Source organism: Leuciscus leuciscus, assembly GCF_965113295.1.
Source record: "Leuciscus leuciscus genome assembly, chromosome: 20".
Lineage (NCBI taxonomy): Eukaryota > Metazoa > Chordata > Actinopteri > Cypriniformes > Leuciscidae > Leuciscus > Leuciscus leuciscus.
The window spans coordinates 15,352,637-15,375,894 of NC_138744.1; the positions used below are offsets into that span (position 1 = coordinate 15,352,637).

General features: G+C 37.6%; 2 protein-coding genes and 2 long non-coding RNA genes across 8 annotated transcripts in view; 3 read left to right on the plus strand and 1 right to left on the minus strand.

The window, feature by feature from the left end:
- jarid2a (jumonji and AT-rich interaction domain containing 2a) overlaps positions 1 to 16,943 on the minus strand; it is a 42,611-nt gene extending 25,668 nt beyond the window's left edge. For 2 of the 3 annotated variants that reach the window (XM_082149661.1, XM_082149660.1), the window contains exons 1-4: positions 16,348 to 16,942; positions 6,576 to 6,699; positions 3,765 to 3,909; positions 2,766 to 2,932 (exon numbers count right to left, since the gene is read on the minus strand). In XM_082149661.1, the coding sequence (XP_082005787.1) occupies positions 2,766 to 2,932; positions 3,765 to 3,909; positions 6,576 to 6,699; positions 16,348 to 16,392 (481 nt within the window). In that variant the 5' untranslated portion in view covers positions 16,393 to 16,942. Of the gene's footprint in view, positions 1 to 2,765; positions 2,933 to 3,764; positions 3,910 to 6,575; positions 6,700 to 16,347 lie in introns of all 3 variants that reach the window. The other variant, XM_082149662.1, reaches the window with a different exon arrangement.
- The window catches only part of LOC309483734, a 72,987-nt gene that overhangs the window by 3,067 nt on the left and 46,662 nt on the right, over positions 1 to 23,258 (plus strand). Inside the window, exon 2 of the long non-coding RNA XR_014200636.1 lies at positions 136 to 2,629. This is a non-coding gene — a long non-coding RNA (uncharacterized lncRNA). The remainder of the gene's footprint in view (positions 1 to 135; positions 2,630 to 23,258) is intronic.
- Positions 8,671 to 16,462, plus strand: LOC309483735. Of its 2 annotated transcripts, none has more exons than XR_014200637.1 (2): positions 8,671 to 12,799; positions 12,836 to 16,462. It is a non-coding gene; the product is annotated as an uncharacterized lncRNA (long non-coding RNA). The 2 variants fall into 2 exon arrangements; XR_014200638.1 differs by having other exon boundaries at positions 8,671 to 12,763.
- On the plus strand, positions 20,217 to 23,240 carry LOC309484035 (glyoxylate/hydroxypyruvate reductase B). 2 transcript variants are annotated; one of them, XM_082150172.1, is made up of 6 exons: positions 20,217 to 20,358; positions 20,468 to 20,843; positions 20,931 to 21,102; positions 22,261 to 22,439; positions 22,518 to 22,614; positions 22,758 to 23,240. In XM_082150172.1, exons 1-6 carry the CDS (start codon positions 20,272 to 20,274, stop codon positions 22,909 to 22,911), a joined length of 1,065 nt encoding a protein of 354 aa, XP_082006298.1. In that variant the 5' UTR covers positions 20,217 to 20,271; the 3' UTR covers positions 22,912 to 23,240. The 2 variants fall into 2 exon arrangements, with proteins under 2 accessions (XP_082006298.1, XP_082006299.1); XM_082150173.1 differs by having other exon boundaries at positions 22,808 to 23,240.

Sequence of the window (23,258 nt, forward strand, 5' to 3'; positions counted from 1 at the left end):
TTTCAGAGGCAGAGAAAGATGTCTAAAGGAAATTTGGCTTAAGGACAATGTTTGGGTTAGCAAACTTTATCCAAACAAATGTTACCAAATAAATATTAACAAATATTGCAGTTTTTCCTGTAGCTCAAACATTAGAGTGTGACACCTGTAACGCCAAGGTCATGGGTTCAATTTCCGAGGGAAAGCAAGAACTGATAAGAATGTAAATGTGTACCTTGAAATGGAAGTCACTATGGACATCTGATAAAAGTAAGAGAATTTTATTAGCTACGTTAAATTTATGCACGAGATGAGTGTCGTGCATAAAGAGGAGGATGAATATGCTCGTGGCGGGAACAAGAGAACGCACAGTAAAACAAGTGGTCAGATGAGCCTTTGAACTTTTTAGTATGGATAATTTGTATTCAGGCCACAAACAAAGACATTTCGGCCTCACAGGGGGGGCTAAACCCACTGTCTTCACAGCAGGCTGAGAGGTTATCTAGCTTTGACCTCATCGGTATGTGAGGACAGTAAAAGTCCAGGAGGAACCCACTGGTGGTCAGATAAGAGCCTTTCAACTCTTCAGGGGGTCAGAAGGACAATTTGGATTCAGGAAAGTCCAGGAGGGGTAGAAGAACTTTATTTGTCTTAACCAGCCAGATCTGGTTTACCAAGGGGTTCACATTTGCTGAAAGCCATCGCACAGGTGGGAAGATAAATGTTGGGAGGACATTGGGTTTAATTGTGTGCATTGTTTGTATTTTAAGTGTGCTAATAACAAGAATTGTTTTGACAGGAAACGCCAGGGCAGATGTGGCAGCACAGCAGACAAAAGAAAACTATGTGACAATAACCTCAACATTTGTTTTTCTTTACAGAAGATGCAGACTTTTCATACACACACACACTAACTTAACATTTTTCATTTTGCAGGATGTCAGAACGGATTGAACCAAACAGAACTGATTCTGTATTGTTTTGTTAACATGAGCAACATGGGTTGAATGTTTTTTAGGGGAACAAGGACCCCGAGTGCTATTCAATGAGCAAGAAATTATCCGGTGATATGTTTCAGGTTGAAAATTTCACAGGTCACACCAAAGGGACGACAAGACAAGCGGTCACTAACAAAATCACTTAAGGTCTGCTTTCGCAGGTGACAGCAGACAGTAAATGACTCATTCCAGTGGGGGTGCGATCGTGATCTAAGGGAAATTCTTGTAAGGATTTGAAAATGATTGAAGAGTGTTAGACCTGGGTCGAAGCATCTGACCTTAACCACACCAACCAACGTCAGCAACCCAAAACACCAACGCAAAGAATAAAGTGGGGGATCAATGATATGTGCTAGAAACTATCTACCCCGCCAACGTTGGAAAAATCCTCTCTACGGCATGCAAAGTGTCATATTGGTGAAGATGGAACGTCCATGAGGCAACGAGATGATCAACATATCTGGAGAAAATGTTGACCAATTAATGGTTGAAGAAAAGTTTTGTGATTTTTATTTGATTGAATCAAATTAGGGCTTAGTATTGATATAAATCTAATCATTTGACTTGTGCAAAGAAAAAATGTGTTTTCAGGTAGAAGATTTATTAATTAATGTGAAGTATGGTGATAAGAAAAAAAAAAAAAACGGTATGTAATGGAAAAGTCGGGTTAGATTTTATTAAATAGATTTTAATTAAATACAGCTTTAGAAGTAAAACCATTTCCTGACAAAATATTGTGATTAATTGAAAAAACTACATATACAAATACATAGTGTTATGATTGTATGTGTTATTCTGATAATTTTGTTATTAATGGGTACAGTCTATCCTAGGGATGAACAAAATATGCAGATGGTACGAGTGACGGAAGTTGCAATTATAATCATTTACGTTTTTCTTACGATATGCTTTGAGCTATGTCTGGGATGACTGAGGGTCTGGTTCTCAACCAGGAAAATGCGATAACAATGTTTGTTCATTTTTAGCCCGGTTTCAGACAAAATGCTTATTTATTTGATACAAGCTTTTTACTTTTTCAAAGTTCAAGTAGAGTGATCAGGTATACGAGAATAAGACATGAAGGGCATAACTGTGATGTAAGAAACTTGAATTAATTCTAGTCTTATGTAAAGACTTGAATTGATTCTATTCTGAAGATTTAATAGCGTAATGGGTTTAATTAAAATTAGAAAACAAGGCTGAATTTTTATATATAGTTTATCAGAGAATGATAAAGAGGAGGAATTGTTGTAGGAAAAAATTAATCTTTTCTTTTGTTTTTATTTTATGATTTAACAAATGAATGCCGTACATTCATTTGTCTGTATTTTGAGTTTATTTTATGATGTTAATACAGCTGCAGGGTGTGTGTGTGTGACTCAGAGGTGAGAAGATTAGGGGGTTAGGGGAGCCACAGGGGTTCCTCTGTGTCTTTTGTTTAGTGGGGGCTGTAAGAGATAGCTTTTGAAAGAGATAACACTATAAAAATGCGGGCCAACCTCTGCTCTGGGTCTCACTCTGTCTGCAGCTGGTCTGTGGGCAGACTGGGAACATTTCTTGCAAGAAATAAATATCTTTTAAGAACAATTTGATCCTGATGTCTCTTATGCCTGATGCTGTTTTGTTAGTTACTTGTTTTTGCCTCTACACCAGTAATAACCGAGTCTCCCATGTGAGAGGTGAATGTGCGCTGCCCAGAGGCAAAGAATTGTGGAGTCTGTAAACATTTTAAGAGTTGAGAGAGTGAGAAAATGAAGACAGACAAAGATAGAAGGAGAGCAGACCCACCTCTTAGACAGAGGAAGTTGAGGAAGTCTTCAGTTTTGGGTCTGCGTCTTGTGAGATGGTTTGGGGCGGCTGGGCTTGGGGGCATGGCCTCCAGCGCTTTCAGCTGGGTGGCATTGGGAGAACAGGGATGAGACTGAGCAAACTTCCTCTGAGCCTGCAGTCTTGGCCTGGTACGAAAAACAGGGAATATAAAGGATTAGTTCTGTTAGAAATGAAAATTTCCCTCCATCCTTCATTTATTCATCATTCAAGTTTGAAGACTTGCATTGGTCGCTCTTCTTTAAGCAATTGCAATGAATGCAGATCAAGCTTTCTTTTTCCTTTCTATGTGACACTAAAGAAAGTCATGTGGGTTTCGAACAATATGAGAATAAATGATTGAAGGGGCAAAAATCTCCAAAAATCTGGTTTGTGAACTAGTTTTTGGTCTCAATAAAACATGAGGCATCAAATGAAAGTATCTTTGTAAAAAAAGAGCTTGAACTTCAGTTCACAAACCAGATTTTTGGAGTCAATAAGAGGAAAAAGGCAATCATAGCGATCTGAATCGCTCCTTTGCTAGGAAAAGAGTTGCTAATCTAATCCCATAGAAAACCTGCGGAGGAAGCAGTTTGGTTTGACATTTAAAAGCTCAGCAGAAAGTCTGACTACGCAAGTCATTTTTAATTGACCAACTTTGTGTTTGGATGCTTGTTTCCCAACAGGCTTAACCCACAGGACTTCCATGTTTGACCAGGTAAACCAGTTAAGTTTAGCTGGTGAACAGTGTGGGTCAGCCTAGAATTTAACTTTATACTGTATCTCTTTGGCAATGAAAGTTACATAGGGCCACCATTTCATTCCCTGCGCCATTGTTAAATCTGTTATATTCCCACCTAGTTCAATCATCATGATATGTTATCTGTGAAACCACATTTTATCCATGTACTAACTTAGAATGGCATAAAACCACAATATACTGTGCTGGAAATATCACAGAGAAAGGCTCAGTAAACTCACCTTTTCCTGACAGGCTCATCTATTGAGTATTCATGGCTGTGGTCTTTGCTTTGAACAGCATGTTGTGTCCTGTCTGACTTACAGCTTCCAGCAAACAGCCCAGCTTTAGTTCCCAAACCGTTCAAATGACCATTTGCAAAGGAGCCTGGGAAAAGAGGTGTGGTTTAAGCAATAGACATTTAAGTTTAAGCAATAGACATATACACATAAATACAGAAGAGAACAATTTCCTTCATCCTATTTTTAATATTGCTATGACATTTATCTATTAGCAAATAAAAAATATATAGGGCATAGCATCCACAGCAACTCCTCAGTGCCTCTGAAATGGAGAAATATTCAGGATTTTTCCAATCATTCAGTCTGCAGCGAACAAACACAAGTGGACACTCAGACTAAGTGCACACTCAGAATAAACTGACAGGAAGTAGGGACAATTACAGTGCCTACAGTGTCCTGTTACAAATCTCTAAGGTTACAGTCACGTTAAGCAGCCAAAAATAAGCATGTAGTCTATGAATTAAGAATACAACATTGTGCATAAGTTATAGTCTTTCCTCTTCCCTCATACAAAATTGAGAATGATAATAGCAGATCTATCGATATGTATGGGGCCATCTCCAATCGTGCAACATCTTGAGGACTGAGGCAGAGTCGGTGTGCCCATATACTGAGGTGAAGCTGGAGGGAAGGAGGAGCCCGACAGAACCAAAGGGGTGGAGGGACGAGTCAATGGCGAAGGCAAAAAATATGCAGAGGCTGTCGACGTCGTAATGAACGAAAGGGGCCAGAACTAAAACCTCTACATATGTAGCTATCCCAAGGGAAAGATCCCCTGGGAGAGGTGGAGAACTGCTGCTAGATCCATGTATTATGGTCCGTTATTCTGTCACACTGTGGTTGCAGCAGGAATGATGAAAAAAGGAGCAGGATCTATGTGCAGCAGATTTTAATAATAACTCAATAACAATACTCAGGAATCTAAGCAATCTCAAAGAACTGGAACAGAACAACCACAAACATAGACAATAACAGACAGAGGGCAACTGAAACTTGAGGGTTATGTATACAGAGAAACACAGGGTTTCTAAACAATATCACCGGCCACTTTATTAGGTACACATGTTCAACTGCTCATTAACGCAAATATCTAATCAGCCAATCACATGAAAGGAGATTTAAGTCACTTGGCATGGTTTGGTTGTTGGTGCCAGACGGGCTGGTCTGAGTATTTCAGAAACTGCTGATCTACTGGGATTTTCTGCACAACCATCTCCATTCTTTACAGAGAATGGTCCGAAAAAATATCCAGTGAGTGGCAGTTCTGTGGGCGAAAATGCCTTGTTTATGCCAGTCAGAGGACAGAGGCCAGAGGTCAGAGGACAATGGTCAGACCGGTTCAAGCTGATAGAAAGGCAACTTTTTTCAACTTCGAGCACTGGGTGTAGAAGATGTATTCTTGGCACACTTTTGGAACCAACTGAGCCTTAAACTAAATGCCACAGCCTACCTGAGTATTGTTGCTGACCATGTCCTTCCCTTTATGACCACAGTGCATCTTCTGATGGCTGCTTCCAGCAGGAAAACATACCATGTCACAAAGCTCAAATCATTTCAAACTGGTTTCTTAAACATGACAGTTAGTCATTTTTAGTGAAGTGAAGTGAGTGAACTTCGGCAGAATCTTGTGAATTAGAATGCAGCTACTAAATGCACAGGATAACATGTCACTTTACAATTTTTTGAATTCTAAAGGATGCTTTTTAATTATGTGCAAGACTCTCTGAAATGCAATGCGATGTTTTTGATTACAAACCAATTACAAAGGAATCCTTAAGTGTTTTTGAAAGCATATAAAGCGTTGAGCTCGTGAGGTGTTCTGTACATGCCCTTGACATTCTCTGCGAGATGATGCACTGCATCATCCACAGCCAGGCGGGTCACTGAGTTCACCCCATTAGAGTGCAGTGATTTGAGAGCAGTGAGTGAGAGCGCTTTGCAGCCTCGGTACATGAAACCCATACAGAGAGGGCATTATTCAGGGCATAATTTACTTTGCTCACACATTTTCAGTGCAATCATGGCAGAACAATAATATTCCTATTGAGAGGCTGAAGAAATAAAGAAAAGTCCCACAGTGCCATGTGTTCCCCTGAGTGTCACAGCTGGCTGCAGACACATGAGCTCAGCATCTAAGGCAAAATAATTCATCAAATACCAATGCACCTTTGAAACACCACATTGAACTGTAGATCTCAGTGTAATTTGAACCTGTAAATTGCTCAAAATGAATAAATGTAATTCCAGAAGAACAAACTTACATTTATGTAACAAAATAGGCTATTTTTGACACATTCAATATCTGGGATTATTCATAATACAAAATACCTCAGCAAACATAAAACTGGCTTTGGCAATGCCAAAAAAGCATAGAACATCATCTGCACAGGATATGAGTTTATAAATATGACCAAGTTGAAGGAATTACTCATGAATATTAACTAACTAATATGCCTGGATGTGTTAGAAAGATTACCTGGCAATGTCAGCATGAAGATAATTAATATTCATGTGCTCAGTGTCTACCATATGGTGACATCACAACCTAACCATCATCTTAAAACTCATTCTAGTGCCACTGTTAAGGTACGATATTCTCAGCATATTATTCTCTAAAGGATAATGGCAGCTGAAAGCAACAGCGTCAGATGTCACAGAAATGAGTTCTTTACTGCAGCTGTTCTAAAGGTCACTATCCATTCTGTAGTGTAGATCGCTGAAAGCACTGCTCTAGAGAAGAGGAATACTCACCATTAACTATTCCAGTGCCATTCTCCACTTTGCTCTTCTGAGCCGTCTTAAACTCTTTAAGGGAGAGGTAGAGCACCCGGCGGACCACCCTCTCTTCCGACCATGGGATCCCATCGTTATCATCCTGCAGAAAGGAAAGAGTTCATTTTAGAGCTCTAAAATGAAACACATGACCTAATGTTACCTCATAAGAAAAAGAAACAGCTCTTTAAATAAACTGTTTTGGAATAATTAGTCAAACAATTGATACAGGCATGATTTCATTATGTCAAACAACTGAAATGACAAACACTGAGCGTGGATGAGAGAAAAAAAAACACAGTAAAGCTACACAGACAGAGAACTGTGCTATAAATAGTGCAGTTGGCTGCAGTTTCTCAATCCCAGCACATGTCAGAAAGCCTTTTATTACTGAATGCTCCAAAAGCAATGACAACAAATGTTAGCATAACATTTGTTACCCATAGATTATCTAATGTGCTGTAGTAAGACATCTCTGTACTAGGTAGCTGAATGACCTCACTGTTCTTCACAATTCTCTCAAAGCCTCAAAAAAAGTCTTTAATCCAATAATGTGATCTCTTATAAACTGTTAAATCTCTTTAGCATAACAGCTCATTGCCTTAGCCTATCCCCTTCACCATAAATGGGGTAACAAGCCAAGCTTGTTCTCAATCATGTTCCCTAGTGTTGCACTGGCACTAAATGACCCAGCAACAAGCTATTCGCAAGGGTAACAATACAATGGTTCAGGGTTTTTTAAAGTCGTCATGAAACAGAATTTGCAATAGTCTTTTCTTTCCTATTGTGATGTATATTTCTGAGATAAATGGCTTCTTGAAAAAGAAAAAATTAGGACGGGACTTGTTTTTGTCCATCAGGGAATTGATTGGATGGTTGTGGTTTTCTATTGCTGTGATGTCATGTGTGTGACAGGTTGTCCCGCCCTCGGGACAGTAAACATATAATCAGAGAAGAGATGTTGCTCGCTGCAAAATGGATTTTGATTGAAGATTACGAGGCCACATTTAAAAAAAAATATATATAAAAAGACAAATCATTTATAATAAATACTGATATATTCCATAAAAAAAATAATTGTCCATTTTGATTTCATGGTGATTATAATTCCAAAGATTCCCAAATATATTTTGAATAGGATGAAGATTTGTACATTTTTATTATTTTGTTCAAAGATATAGTACTGCCCATATGAAGCTACATCAGATATGTGCATGTTTCTCAGAAAACAAAATAAGTATAATTTACTCTGATCATCCAATAGAAAAAGTTTACATGATCTATCGTGTTTTGCCTTAATGAGTATCAGTGAACGTTTTCACTTGTAATAGTTGTGTATAAGCAAAAAAAAAAAGGTCCCACTGCAATCAGCATAAGAGCACCATGCTTTCATGAAGCCAGATTTTATATTTTACACGTGATGTATTGTTATCACTATAAATGGGACTTATTTTAGCAAACTGATCCTGAGAGCAAGAATCGCAATCATGCTGCCCTCCCCCCAGTGATAGCAATGTGAAAAACGTGCGATGATTAGGACGATGTGAAGTGCTTGACCTCAGTTTAGGGCCTCCTCATGGCACACGAAGAAAGTGGCACTCGCTAGGGAACTTCTAGTAGCCATGGAGACGGTCTTCCACAGGTCTATTGTGGCGGCCATGTGAAAGTCCCTGTCAGGGTGAACTCAAAACGATATGACATTTCACGAGCGAAGGCCAAGCTCTATTATTTATGAGATTATGCAAGTAGGGTCCCACAAAAAGAGACACTAGAAAGTGGAAGTCAATATCAATAGACTGCCAGACAGAAAAGGAAATGCTTCTCTAATAATTCGAACATCTGTACTTAACATTGTAGTTTAAATATAGAATACTATGAGGCAATAATTATAATTAAAAAATATATAAAAAGTCAGCCAAGCAGTTATCGAGGAATAACTGATGATTATATATATATTTTACTGTTCAAAAGTTTGAGAACTATTACAATTTTAAATAATTATTTTTTACTTTATATATTTTATCATTTAAATATAATATAAATATATTTTAAAATATTAAATTAAGTGATATTATGATGTTAAATGTAATTTATTCCAGTGTTGTTAAAGATACATTTTCAGCATCATTAGGCTACTCCAGTCTTCAGTGTCACATGATCCTTCAGAAATTTATCTGATATATGCTCATTTGATGTTTTTAAGAAACATTTCTTATTATTATCAATGTTGAAAACAGTTGTGCTGCTTAATAGTTCTGTGGAAACTGTAATACATTTTCTAGTAACAATATAAAAGTCTTTAGTGTCACTTTTGATCAATTTAATGTATCCTTGCTGAAGAAAATAAAAAAAACTTTTAAACAATAATGTATTATAGATAGATAGATAGATATATGGATAGATGGATAGATGGATAGATAGATAGATGGAAAGTGAGGAATTAAATGCACAGGGGTAAAAAGGAAACTAAATGAGTAACAGGTGAACTTATGTGGTGAATCTGGCACACACAACGAAACAATATACAAATACAGGGAACAGGAACAGAACAGAACAAACACAATGAAACTAGGCAGAACAAAGCATAATCCTGACAGTGCATTACTGGAGGACAGACGCACTCGGATTTATGGCCAAATACACTGTCTTTATGCCAGCACAAGGTCCGTTGCCAAATACAGAATGAGATTTGCTTACTTGATGCTTGTAAATCGACAGTTAAGTGAATGATTCTAGAATATCCGGGTCCATTATTTGATCAAGGAGCCCTGACACTCCTCATAAAAGAAATGCAACAATATAATTCCACTATTTTCACTAAACATGCCGGTTGTGTTTATATACACAATCCTCTAATGTACAGTGTATAGAATTTTTTCATTTAAGGTAAGAACTAATATCAATACGTTAATCACAGATGGTGCATGAGTCCAATATCTCCAAAATCAATTAAACATAAGATTCATGTTGCTCATTTAACTGTCATAATCAGTTCCTCTGTGAAAACGGCCTCATATGCATCCTCCTTTTAACCACATCAGTTTGCTATTTGTGTCCGTGTTGCTCCGGGCAGCTCTTACAATTACACCAGCATCTCTCACCACACACATCTCTAAGTCATGTGCTGGTTTTTATTACGCTACCAGCAACCATGTCAATTATTGATAAAGGTGTATTGTGTCTAAACTCACGAGGATAAGTCTGTCACCGTAAGCACAATGCAGATCTTTCATGATAGCGACATATATCGGTTGAATTAGAGGACTTCACATTTGTTTACATTTGGAGTCTATAATCCAAAGATCAAGTGAGGCATCAGAACAACAACAAAGAGCAAACAGCAAACAACAAAGGACAAAGTCAGAGGAATAATGGCAGAATAATAGGCTGCAGACTGAGGCCTGTTTAATTCTTGTGTGTGGGTTTGATTTGCATACAGATAACTTGTCAAACGCTTTTATTAAACATGATGGCTTTAATGAGTAATTGCTCCCTTATGGATTGCACACACTTGAATCCAAAAGCAACTAGTGTTATAATCAGGAAAATTACTGAAAAAGCTTTAATCTTTACCTAAAGTTTAGCACAGACGTTGATTCAGACAGAGCATTAGTTGGGTCTGGGAGCGCTGCTTCACACAGATCAAATTTAAACAGGGCAACAAGAGCAGACGGGCTGAGGGCCAGCCTGCCAACACATCGAATCTGACCTTGTTTACCCATCTGTCTCAGACCAATCACTGGTCACTCATACACACGCACACACACACAGCTAACTACTACTAATGTTAACAAAAGCAAGCTGGCATGATAGAAAAAAAAAAGATCTATTATTTACCCAGGACCAACAACCTGACATTAAACCAACATCGACTGGCCTATCAACACGGTACACGCAGGTGTTCGATTATAAATGATGACTGGCTGCCCTCTCAAGAAAATTTCCCTCCGATAAGCTTCTCAAATAAGCCATTCAACAGTCACACCTACTCCATTTACAACACGAAAGCTTTCCATTTCTAAAAAGCTATAGGAACTGGAAGTAAATTCACAACGACAGTTTTCCTCACAGTCGAGTCACACGAGTTTATATCTCGCAATTGCGAGAAAAAAGTCAGAATTGCGTGACTTTTGCGTGCAGAATTTCTCATAATTAAAGCTACAATATGTACGATTTTTGTAATGAAATATGAAAAAAATCACTTGCACAGTGTGAAATATTTCCTGCAGTTGTGTACTTACAATATCTCAAAAGTTCCCAAAGATTTTTAATTTCAGAGAAATTCCAATTTTAAATAATGCCCTGTCCCACTTGTCGCCTGTCAATGACGGATTATCCACGTTATCCCTGGTTTCCGCTCATACTGCCATAGTAACCATGGCGACAGACGAGGACAACTGCGTTAAGTCTAGCGGCACGCTCATTCCTTTATATCCGCGGGACTAGCGTGTGGCGCTGATATCTCTTATTAGCAATCGCGACCTGCTTCATACCACAGTCATGTTAAAAAAACATCAATGTATTCACTCATCCATAAACATTATTAGATCCTTCGGCATGACGGCAAGTTCCATAGTTCCGCTTATGCGCGTCATCAACATACGCCTTTGTTATTGTAAGAGGTTAGCGAACCCTAGCGGTGAAACAAAATTACATATTGTAGCTTTAACTCACAATTCTGGCATTTTTCTTGCAATTGCGAGTTTATATCTCGCAATTCTGACTTTATTTCTCGCAACTGACTTTATGACATGCAATTGGGAGTTTATATCTCGCAATTCTCAGAAAAAAAAGTCAGAATTGGAAACAAGCTTCCATTGAACGGTGCATTTGCATCTGCAAAAATCTCTTTGTTAAAGCCCAGACTGTCCCAATAAAAAACTATGAACAAAGCATTATTCATTCTCCCAAAAGTGCATAAAGAATAACAGAATACTTAGTCTTCTTCAAAAAAGCTGCTGATCTTTATGCTTGCATTGCAAATAAATATTTTGGTCTTCCCATGGTTCAGCGCTGTGCCACACAATCTTCACTGATTGTACAAACACAAAGGACTCAATGCACAGGGGAGTTCCCACAAGCGTCGCTTCCTAGAGGTTTGCTTATCAAGGACACTGTGTTTCCAGTGACAGCATCCTCTACACATTCACCTAGCTGTGAAGACAGATTGCTGCAGACGAAGCCAAGGAAGCAAAGACCCACCCAATGACAATTCCCTCTCCTGCCATGACAACAGGAGAATGCCAGTGGCAAACCTGGCCGCTTAACCATATGCACTTCCCTCCCTCTCTTTCCATAGACACGAGCAGTGTTAACAATATGCTTGTACTGGGATGAATTAAAACTAATATGCATGCTACTACCATGCATGACAGCGGTATGAAGTCTCAAGAGACAACAGACCGTGGAGTCACCTTGTAAACTGATTCTCACCCATGTTTCAAAACACTAAACAGCAATATTTGATCATCAAAGTTTTGCTGAAGCCTTTAAATAGGCTGCATCAAATTGCTATTTATGACATCTATAGTATTATCTCTCAAGAAAACAAATTAAACAGCCATTAAATCAATAGAGAATAGCCAGACACTTTTCTTGATAAAAACATCTCCTGATAATAACACTGCAGCAATAATTGTACCCAGTTCAGCAAGCCCATTCTGATACAATATGTCTCCTTGGAGTTTGGGATGACTGCATCAATTAGTGCACAGCTGGACATGTCTGAGACGGAGGGATGAAGCAGCCATTACAAGCTTCCTGCAGTTTTTACATCATCCTTTGTTTTATTTGAGAGTTGTAACACAGCCACAAAATTTCATTACACAGATAAAATGCACTGAGGCTGTACAACTGTAGAAGACGACACAAGCTATATTAATAATTTCCTTTGCTCATTTATCAACTCATCACAGCTGAATATTATCCAGTGGTTTAACAGTATTGATTAAAGATGGATGTGTCTCATCAAATTATTCATTCAACTCAAATTATTATTATTAAATAAATACATTTAATAATAATGTCATATTTATTTAATTATAATGTAATATGTTATAACAATATTTAACATATGTGATTATTAATTAAGCCATTATTTCAGTCTTCAGTGTCACGAGATGTCTAATATGCTGTGTGTGTGTGTGTGTGTGTGTGTGTGTGTGTGTGTGTGTGTGTGTGTGTGTGTGTGTGTGTGTGTGTGTGTGTGTGTGTGTGTGTGTGTGTGTGTGTGTCCTAAGTCTTTAAATTCATAAAAACATTAACTTGTAAGTGAAAAAATGAGTCAGCACATTTAGCAGTACATAAATCAATAACATCCAACTGCATGTTAATTCTTTTGCTACTATGTTGGATTACCAATACAACCTTATTTAACACTTTATTTTACAGTGTCAGTGTTTCACATTATTCATTTTACTATCATTAATATAATAACAACAATCATATCTACAAACTAATTACACAGAAAGTTCATGTAGTCCATTAGTATTATGAAATACACAGTAAAATGAACAGTATAAAGTGTGACTAAGTGTTTCCTTAGGACCTATTTCAAACCACATTGGCAATCATTAGGAGTGTAACGCTACACAAAGCTGACGGTTCAGTACGTCAGTCGGGGGGCGGGACGCCTTCGGTACGCCATGAGAGTATCGCGATGCGTACCGTGGGTGGTGTATCGCAGTTCTGCAGTTCGGTTTGACAATTGCTACACCCATAGCAATCATCATATGAACATAGACCAAAACTGCACTGAGACATACAAAGCAATCCAGTGACTGAAGTGAAACCAGACTGTGACAAGTTAAAACCACATTTCGTCTATGTCAGTTTCAGGGATGAGGACCAAAAGTTTTCAAACGAGAATGAAATCAGATAATCATCGCCCTTATTTGGGATTAAAAAAATAAAAATAATTGTTAACAGCCTAGCTTCGTTCTTCCCAGTTAAGATGCCCCACCAAACCAGTTATTCTAGATTTGCAATAACAGTCAACATTTTCTAGATAAAAAAAAAAATCATTTTAAGTGAACACTTGAAATGAATGAGTCTATCTAGTGTTTGTAAATGTAGTGCTGCCCTAAACAGGATCAGTGTAGCATGGGCTTTAGTTCTCCATTACTGTGTGAAGCAAACTGATGCCAAGGATGAGTCTGAAGGAGCTATCAAATATCTCTGACTGCTGAGGCCAAAGAAAATGTGTGGGACACAAGAGCTTCCAGTTTAGATGGCCATCTCTGGCATGTGAGGCAGGCCTGTGCTCACTGTAAACACAGAGCGATATATATCTGCCAATTTCTGCTCTGTTGTCACATTAAATAGATTTGTTTTCACATATGGTGCTCGGCAGAAAGCGTGAAACATGATTTCTTACAGCCTTCCTAATTTCTACAGCCTGTTCATTTACACTACACTTCAGTAATGTTCCAATAATCCACAGTAATAGCGTGTGTTGTAACCTCACCTAATCCTGAATGACATTGTTTAATATTCTTAAACAGAAAGAACGAGATCTGATCTCATAATGGGAACTGTCACAGAGGAGTTATGTGTAAATACAGGCATATCAACTCTGCTGCTGATTCATGCAGTCCTGATCAAAAATCTCTTGATCCCTGTGTAGATTTACTAACCGACCATATCCGGTTTGGCAAGCGAGAAGAAAGAATGTACAACATTCTTAGTTTCAATGTGCACAACAGGCTATTTATATTCATAGCCTTGCTTTTTCAAAAACAGTAGAGGTTTTTAGCATATTCATAGAATTACCTTCATATTGAACCCTGATAGATTTCAGCATGAAGTGTTAAAAGTATGTTTGTGCTTGTGCCTTCACGTGTCTAAACATCTAAGCGACAGCTGTATTTGATCCACAGGATTGCAATGAATTACAGCGAATACCAACTAAAACCAAGGCAGAGAGCTCCATACAAAGAAGCTATCATCTTTAAAAGGATCATTCCCAGCTTCATACAACCAAACCAAATGTTCAGAGCTTGTACTTCGAATTAAACACCAGAGAATCAAGGTAAACAAAGACATCAGACTGCAACTGAATGAAATAGTAACCCTCAAAGAATAACTGATTTTTTTAATATACATTTCTTTCTTTCTTTTTTGCCTGAATGTGCTTTTAACTCTAGAAATGTATGTCAAGATTTTGTCCATGCAGCCATTTTGTGCTGCAGGTTTCATATGGCCAAGGTGCATTATAATGTTACCCAGATAAGGTTATATTCAAAGGGTATAGATCAGTGGTTCCCAACCAGGGGTTCGGGGCCCACTAGGGGGCCTCAGCAAGTTTCCAAGGGGGCCTCAAGGTGAATTAAATTATTCAAGACAAGGCAAAAGTAGCATTAAAATAAGCCAAAGCAACTAAAATCAAGATATTTCTTATTTTAATTCACCCCCTCAACAACTGTTTTTTTCTTAGAAGTACCAGGATTCCCAGTGTCTTGGAAAACCAGGATACAAGAGGTAGGCTAATTTTAAAAGTGTAATTGTAGTTGAAAATTCATGTAAATGAATAAAATCTTACAATTTCATAAAGATTTTATAAATAATTGAAGTAAGTAATAGGCCTTCAATGGCTCAAATATTTCTCATCTATTCTTAAAAATACAAATCAAACAACACTTAATAATATTAATAGGTTAAAATGAATACAACCTATGAAATGGTGATGCTTCTTTCTTTAACATTCATTAAAATGGCATGTGGACCTGAACATTTTACTACTATGAATTACATGAATTATAATTAACATTTAATAGGCTTGAGTAGGCTTGTTTAATAGGCTTTAATAGGCTTGTTATTTTAGTATCATTAAGATACTATTATCATTGAATTTTAACAGTTAATAATATCATTGAATATAAACGGTATTTTTGTGTTTTTGTTATTTTAATTCGTTTTTGTCTATTTTTGGCCTATATAGTTTTTATTCATATTTAATTCAATTATTTTAATACATCAAGTTAAACTAAAGGAAAATAAGAAATGTTGCCTTGGCAACTATCTGAAATAAAATAAGATAGCATTTTGTTTATTTATATAAAATTATAGTAAAAATAAGCATTTTGTTACATAGCCTACACATCTGATACAGTGACTGTAGAATGAGTAGGAGGGACAGTTTTAACATATATCTTAGCAATAAATAGGTCAGTCTGCTTACACCATCTAACCAGTAGTAGGTCAGAGACAGGCTGTAAACTACCTCAGCCCTTACCACAAAACAAGCATCTGCCCATGATTCGACAAGCTAAGTTCTTGTGACATTGAAAAACCGACCTACACACACAGAACGATGACCGCAAACACACACACACACACACACACACACACACACACACACACACAAGACCACAAACTGACCACGTTATAGTCGCGAGACGGTCGTCTACATCGACTGAAGCTACTACGACAAAACTGACACTGGAAATCAACATAGCGACATGTCACACACGCCGTTAATGCGAAATGTAACAAGGTATACTTCAAAAGCCCAATGCATTATCTGGGTCAACAGTAGACTACGATTCACATCGGCCAGTCTGTCCTTAACCTCCAATTCAAATAGAAGATGGTTCATGCACTGGTCGTTTATAACATCTGACCTAATTCTGTCAGCAGACCTGACGATAACATAACACAAGGCACAACAGCAATGTGATTAATGCAAATTACGAAGCAGCAGCCACTCTATTCGATGGTCACGCAACGAATTAAATGTCAAATTTGCACTTACAAATTTCTTTTGAATGATATTTCTCTTCGGCCTTTCCCTATTCATTTTGCCTTCCAGGTTGAATTCATTAAAGGTCAGACGGCCACATCAATTCTGATTATAAAAAAAAATAAAATCTTTTCGTTGTTGTAGCACGTGATTATTTAAATCCCTGGTAGCAAAATGTCGAGGTATAGGCAGAGAATCTTGCGTCCCGGTCGATCGGCGTAGCCTGTCTTCTTTTCACAGTTCAAGACACGAATGAGGTACAAGAATCCAAATCTAGAGATCCATTGCGATTAAAAGGGATCAGTGTAAAAAAACAACGACAACATATCCACCGAAATGAGTCGGAGTAGCCAATCTTCCATTTGAAAGCTGAACGCCGTATTGTCAGTGCTCCCCGCACCACATTCTTGCAGTCAAAATAAAAGCCAGCTTCTGGTTTCCATTCTCGTAGGTTGTAATATATCGTTTACTGTTACATTATGCGGGTGCAAAACAGTCAAACAAACCAATTAGAAAAATCTGGAGTTGGGTTTTGGCTGCCGCTGTGCTCCCTCAAATTGAGTGTAGGCTACTCAATGGCACCGATGTTAATGCGACCTAGTGGCGTCTTTCATAGGAGGCTCTGTCTGTCCTATCATTCACACTCAGCACGTTTAGCGGTACATTTGAAACAGTGAACGAATCTTTGCTTTTAACATTTTTCTTAACTTCTTTGAGCTCTCTGAATAAATATCACGAACTAGTTTTTGACTGAGTTGCCAATTACTGAGTAGGAAGGTGCAGAAGAACAAAAATGCATAAAAAAGCATATAAGTTCCATGTGTAGACAAAATAAACAGTTTAAGAGTCCATTACATGTTATTAGAATTGTCATGAAGATTAGGTGATTCACGTGATCATAAACAACATTAGAGCAATGTCACTAGCTTGTAAACAATGAAAAATAATATACAGAATTGAACAAAAATCACGTTCATGTGTCTTGGTCGAGAGTCAAAATGCAATGAATTGACAGGTTGAGATTTGCTTGTAAGAAGTGTTAATTTAGTGTTGCACATTATTTCTAAACAATAGCATCAAAATGGTGAATAATGAACCTAGAAATTTAAATTCCTTACAATTCACATGTAAACCCATGCTTTGATCATTTTTTTTTAAATAGCAGTTGCTAGTTCTGGAAACCCACGCCCAGTATGCATTGTACTATGCTAATGTTGGTGAAATCAAGGAGTCTTTAAGGATTATAGCAAACCCCTCTCTGTGATAATCCAGGGATTATTTCTAAAAATAAACCCTGATCAGCAATCCCAGTATATGGGGATGAAATTGATGGGGTATTTTTCCCTATTGATGTGTTATGAGTGTCATTCATTTGAATTAAACAACAGAGGGAACTGTTGTGAAAATCAAAAGTAATGCATTGCATTCTGTTACAAATTTGTTATATTTACATTTACATGAATTCATTGCAAGGACACTTAAAAAAAAAAGCAACTTACAAATAAAAAAAGAGACAACAATGTGCACAGTACCGCTGAGTTACAAAAATAATGTAGAGCAGAAGTAGAAAATTAGAGAAAAAATAACTATATATATATATATATATATGTGTGTGTGTGTGTGTGTGTGTGTGTGTGTGTGTGTGTGTGTGTGTGTGTGTGTGTGTGTGTGTGTGTGTGTGTGTGTGTGTGTTATATATGTTACTTTTAAACGTAATGCATACAATATTGTGTTACTCCCTAAAAAGTAACTAATTTTGTTACTTTTTATGGAAATGTTAAGTTACTTTTACGTTACTTTTTTCTCACCTCAGCTAGGCTTGCTTGTTTGCTTTTTAATAAAAAAAAAAGTTCTATTTTTGGCAATTTTAAAATATGCTGTTGGAAATTTTAAAAAAGAATGTGTTACTTTACACGTTACTTGAAAAAAGTAATCTGATTATGTAACACAAATCATAAGTAATGCAAATACTCTTGCTTTACTCTTTGGTTTTAGAAAAAATTTTTTAACTAAGTGTCTTTTTCTTCTTCTTTTTTTTTTTTGCTGGTAAAAAAGTGCAAGATGGGATATTCCTATGATTGTGAGGCTGAATATCTGCTGAAGTCTGTTCTTTGTCTTTCTACCAGGATGAACATTATCATTCAGCCTGAGCCTGAGGGCAGATAGACCTCTTTAATTGGAACAGTGTTAAAAATAACCTCAAGAGGTAGCAGGGGCATATCAGAGCACAAGTGCCCATTTCCTTACACCAGAGACTTTTGGCCAGAGTTGTAAATGCCAAAGACAGGCAAAGCAAACTGCAAGAAGTTGGTAATGGTTTTAGTTAAATCATTAAACCACAAAGAACCACTAGGGGAAAACATAAATCACTGAATTCATGAGGATACACTGAAATTATTAAGCTGATGGCTATTTAAATGTTCTTGTCTATTGAGTTAGAAAAAAAAGGAACATTGTTGTACCCTTAGTTTTTTTAAATCACATGAGCCTGTTAAAGTCTGCAAAACAAGTGGTTGTCTGGTATTTTCTCCCTTTTAGTTCTAAAAAAAAATAGGGTTTTAAGTAGACTATATGGTTGAAATAATGGGCCACCCTGCTGGCAGTGGAATCAGTTCATCACTTTAAAACATGCCTGTCCCTGGGGCAGAGTCCGACATGTAGGCTAATTGTGAAGCACTAGACTTTGAAGAGAAGTGCTCAGCAGAACAGAGAAGATTTTTGGTTGATTGCCAAACAAAGCTAACTCTCAAGGAAGTAGTTTTCATTAGAAAGAAAGGACACAATTCAAGTTGGTATGTGATTGATCTGCTTTAGTAGATCCACATATGCTTGAAGGCTTGGTCAGATGTTAAAAGGTATTATGACCGTCTAGTTTCTTTGGATTATTTATCCACTATCACCAGTAACTGATGTTACCCCTATACACATATATGAGAGGTTACTCAGATATGACAAATATGGCATATAGCAGATGGACAGGGTGTTTGAGCATTAATCCACCAGGCATCATTGTATTAGAGTACATCCAATCCTAAAATACCCAGTAAATAAATATGCTCTTTGTTTAAGACAATACATAATAGCTCAGAAATTTCTGTATAGTGGAAATTAAAACATTTACTTACTTGCTAGAATTTCATTATGTTGAAATATTTGGTTGTTTATAATGCTGAACCTCTACACATGGATTTTCCAACAGATGGAGGCCACAGGAAAGCTGGAACTCTGTTGCAGCCATTAATAGCCTACTAACTGTTCTGGAATTAATGCAATGGCCCTCAGTACTGTCAAAGCCTTCAACATAATTTATGGCCTTAAAGTCTTAATCTTTTATCAAATTCACCCTTCACGTGCTTGGCTCATCATCAGCACAATATCACTGCTATAGTGTTTTGAAAAACTATACTGGCATTCTAGTTTGTGAATGAGGAGTTTTTGATAATATATATGATAAGACTTGATCTTTTTAGTGGGCTTATTAATAAATCTACAATGAAACATACAACAATGAACTATAAACCAAAATACCAATGTTGACAAAGCAAAGCAGGAGTCCTTTATAGGCTACTCAGTGTTTGTGACCAAACCAAATTACAATTAATAGAAAATTCAATCTGGAAATAATATATTGTGTACAAGTAAAAACACGAACCACATGTCCATCAAACAACCACATATGAACTTAATCGTGTGACAGAAATGGGCCACAACTGAATAATACGTTTCATTGGCTTCTAACGCCCTCTTCTGGTTATTTGAGTGTCTAGCAACTATTAAAACCTCCGATGACACGAAAGAAGATTTGGATATGGAAACATTTTTAAGTAGGTATTTGGCAATCGTCTAAAATGTTTAGCCTGAGAAGAGGTGGCCTAACGTTACTTAATAATGATTCACAGAAAACCACCTTTGGTCTTTATCGGTACTTGATTAACCATGTCTGGAATACAAAATACAATGTTGCACGTGACAATCAGAATCTTTCAGGGAACATTCAGACTGCGATCGACTGTCATACAAGTGGTGAGAAAGAATATTTCTTTTAAGACATTTAAAGACGAATGCGTTCGTCTATTATAATTTTTTTTGAGTTATAGCCCATTTATGCTAGTGCTGGTTAATTTTCTCACAGGTTATGGATAAACCGTGCATATTAGCCACCACACTTGGAGCACCCGGAGGCATCTACAAGTGTTTTGAACCTTGTATTGAGAAACACTTTACTATTATCACATTTGAGAGGTTTGTACAGAGGAAAGAAGACTTCGCTGCTAAAATCCAGGCACTGTTTGTGTGGGGTGGAGCTATTAAAGTTGACCAAAACCTGTTACAGTCTTTGCCCAACCTCAAGGCTGTTGTTAATGGTGGGGTAGGAGTAGACCACCTTGATATTCCTCTGATAAATAGCTTTGGAATTAAAGTTTCCAACACTCCTCATGTGGTGGATAATGCCACTGCAGATATTGGCATGAGTTTGATGTTGGCATCTGCAAGAAAGATTGTTGAGGGTGAGAAGTGCAGTTTCCTTTCTATGCTTTCTTCAGAGTTTATCATATTGGTCACTGAGTACATTGTGATTTTCTTTTTCTCTTCAGGGCACAATTTTTCCAAGTTCCGGGAATTTGATGATTTTCCAGAGTCCTCTCTGGGCACTGATGTTAGCGGGGCCACCCTGGGCATCATCGGCATGGGAAGAATAGGATACAAAATCGCCAAGAGAGCTCAAGGGTTTGAGATGAAAATCCTTTACCACAATAGGAATCAAAGGTGAATCTGTTGGACTTTGAAATAATTCTCTGTCACTAAACAACTTTTTACCAGCTTCAATGATTTGTAAACTCATTTTTCTGTCTGTTTTCGATCCATTTGAACATAAAGTGGTTAGTCATTGTTTTCAAATATTTAAAAAACACTGATTTAAGTGACATGTGAAGTCCAAGTATGGTAACCCATACTCGGAATTTGTCCTCTGCATTTAACCCATCCAAGTTAGTGCACAGTCTGCACACACATTAGGAGTAGAGAGCAATGGACACACACTCAGTGGGCAGCCAGCGATTGGGGGTTTGGTGCCTTGCTCCACCTGCTCCACCTGTACCAGCTCCACCTGTATAGTCATTTCCTGCCGGTATTGAGAATCGAACCGGTCTGGTAACCGGCAACCGGTCTGACTCTCTAACCATAAGGCCATGTCTGCCACCAACGTATTAATGCCTAGTTATGTCATGAAACTCTAGATGGTGCAGGCTGATGGGTCTTAATGCAAGCTGATGATATTTACAGCGTTAACTACTTGACACAAGCTTATTGGTTAATGTCACCTCTGCAGGCAATGCGCATGCTGTTCAAAATTTAAATGGCTGGTTATCGTTCACTATAGCAGTTGCAGCACACTTTCAGAGTTCTTCTAAAACCCTCCACCTTCCCCAGCTCCACCTGTATAGATCTGCTATGAGTAATTGATATATGCTATTTGTGCAGCAGCAGTATGTCTTAAATACTTACAGCAGCGTATTGGCAGTAGCAAGTTCCTGTACTCTGCAACAGCAGCACCAATAATCTACAACAACAGCAATAATAAACAGCAGCAGCAGCGTAGAAGACCAAATACATTAACATTATCATATCCATCCCCATGCTAAAAATCTTCCGAGAGTTGTTACGAAATAACTCCTTTTACAGCTATCCTAAATAAGGGGTGCAAAACAACATTTTTGGAGGGCCACTGTCCTGCAGAGTTTAGTTCCCACCTTGCTTCAAAACACATAGGCCTACCTGTTTTCAAATATGCCTAAAGGACTTGATTAGTTGGATCAGATGTCTATAATTAGGGTTTAAGCTAAAATCTTTAGGGCTATGGCCCTCCAGAAATCGAGTTTTTCTCCCCTGCCTTATATTTAATTTCACAGTGTTTTATATATTCAGGCCTGAGAGTGAAGAAAAAGCAGTTGGGGCCATGTATTGTGCAAGCATGAAGGAGCTGCTACAGAGGTCAGACTTTGTCATGGTGGTGGTCAATCTGTCCCCACAAACGCACAAACTGATTGGTGCCAAAGAGTTTGCCATGATGAAACCCAATAGCACCCTTATCAACATTAGCAGAGGTAATGTAATAGGCTGAAACAACAAAACAATCCCATTCAAGGAAATCCGTATGTTTGAGAACTACTTTTTTGTCATAGGCTTGGTAGTAGACCAAGATGCTTTAGTGAATGCTCTCCAGAAGAAAATGATACGAGCTGCTGCTTTAGATGTCACGTATCCTGAACCATTGCCCAGGTTTGCTTAGTACACTTTCATCTAATTGCACTTACACAAGTCCAAATATTTATGATTGTAAAATTGCAGCCCTAAATGTTTTTTTCCTGCATTAAACACATCACTGTTGTAGTATGAATGATATGATTCTTTGTTATGTACAGGGATCACCCCCTGCTGTCCTTCCCAAATGTCATCGTCCTCCCTCATTTAGGAACCCACACCATGGAGACGTCGCAGATCATGGTGGAGAGGATGGTGACCAATGCCTTGGCCGCTCTAACTGGAGGCCAGCTCCCTGACGAAGTCAAGGCATAGTGCCAGATCACAGAGCCATCTGTCCCTTCTTTGATTTTTAACCAGTAAAACAGAAAATACTAATGGAGATGGTAATCATCATATTTTAAAAACTGGATAGTACAATGTATAGATGTGATTGTTTTGTGATTTTGTGTGTGTTTGTGTTTGTGTGTGTGTGTGCATATGAGCCTCCTTTTAAATGTTACATTGATACTTTATATGTTATATAAAGTTTTTTGTTAAATTGAACAGCATTTTATAAATTAACAAAATCTGTCACAACTGTGATCATTTAAAAAAAAAATTATCCTGAAAGAATTAAAAAATAAACTTTGCAATAGGCCTACTGTAATGTATGGTGTCTT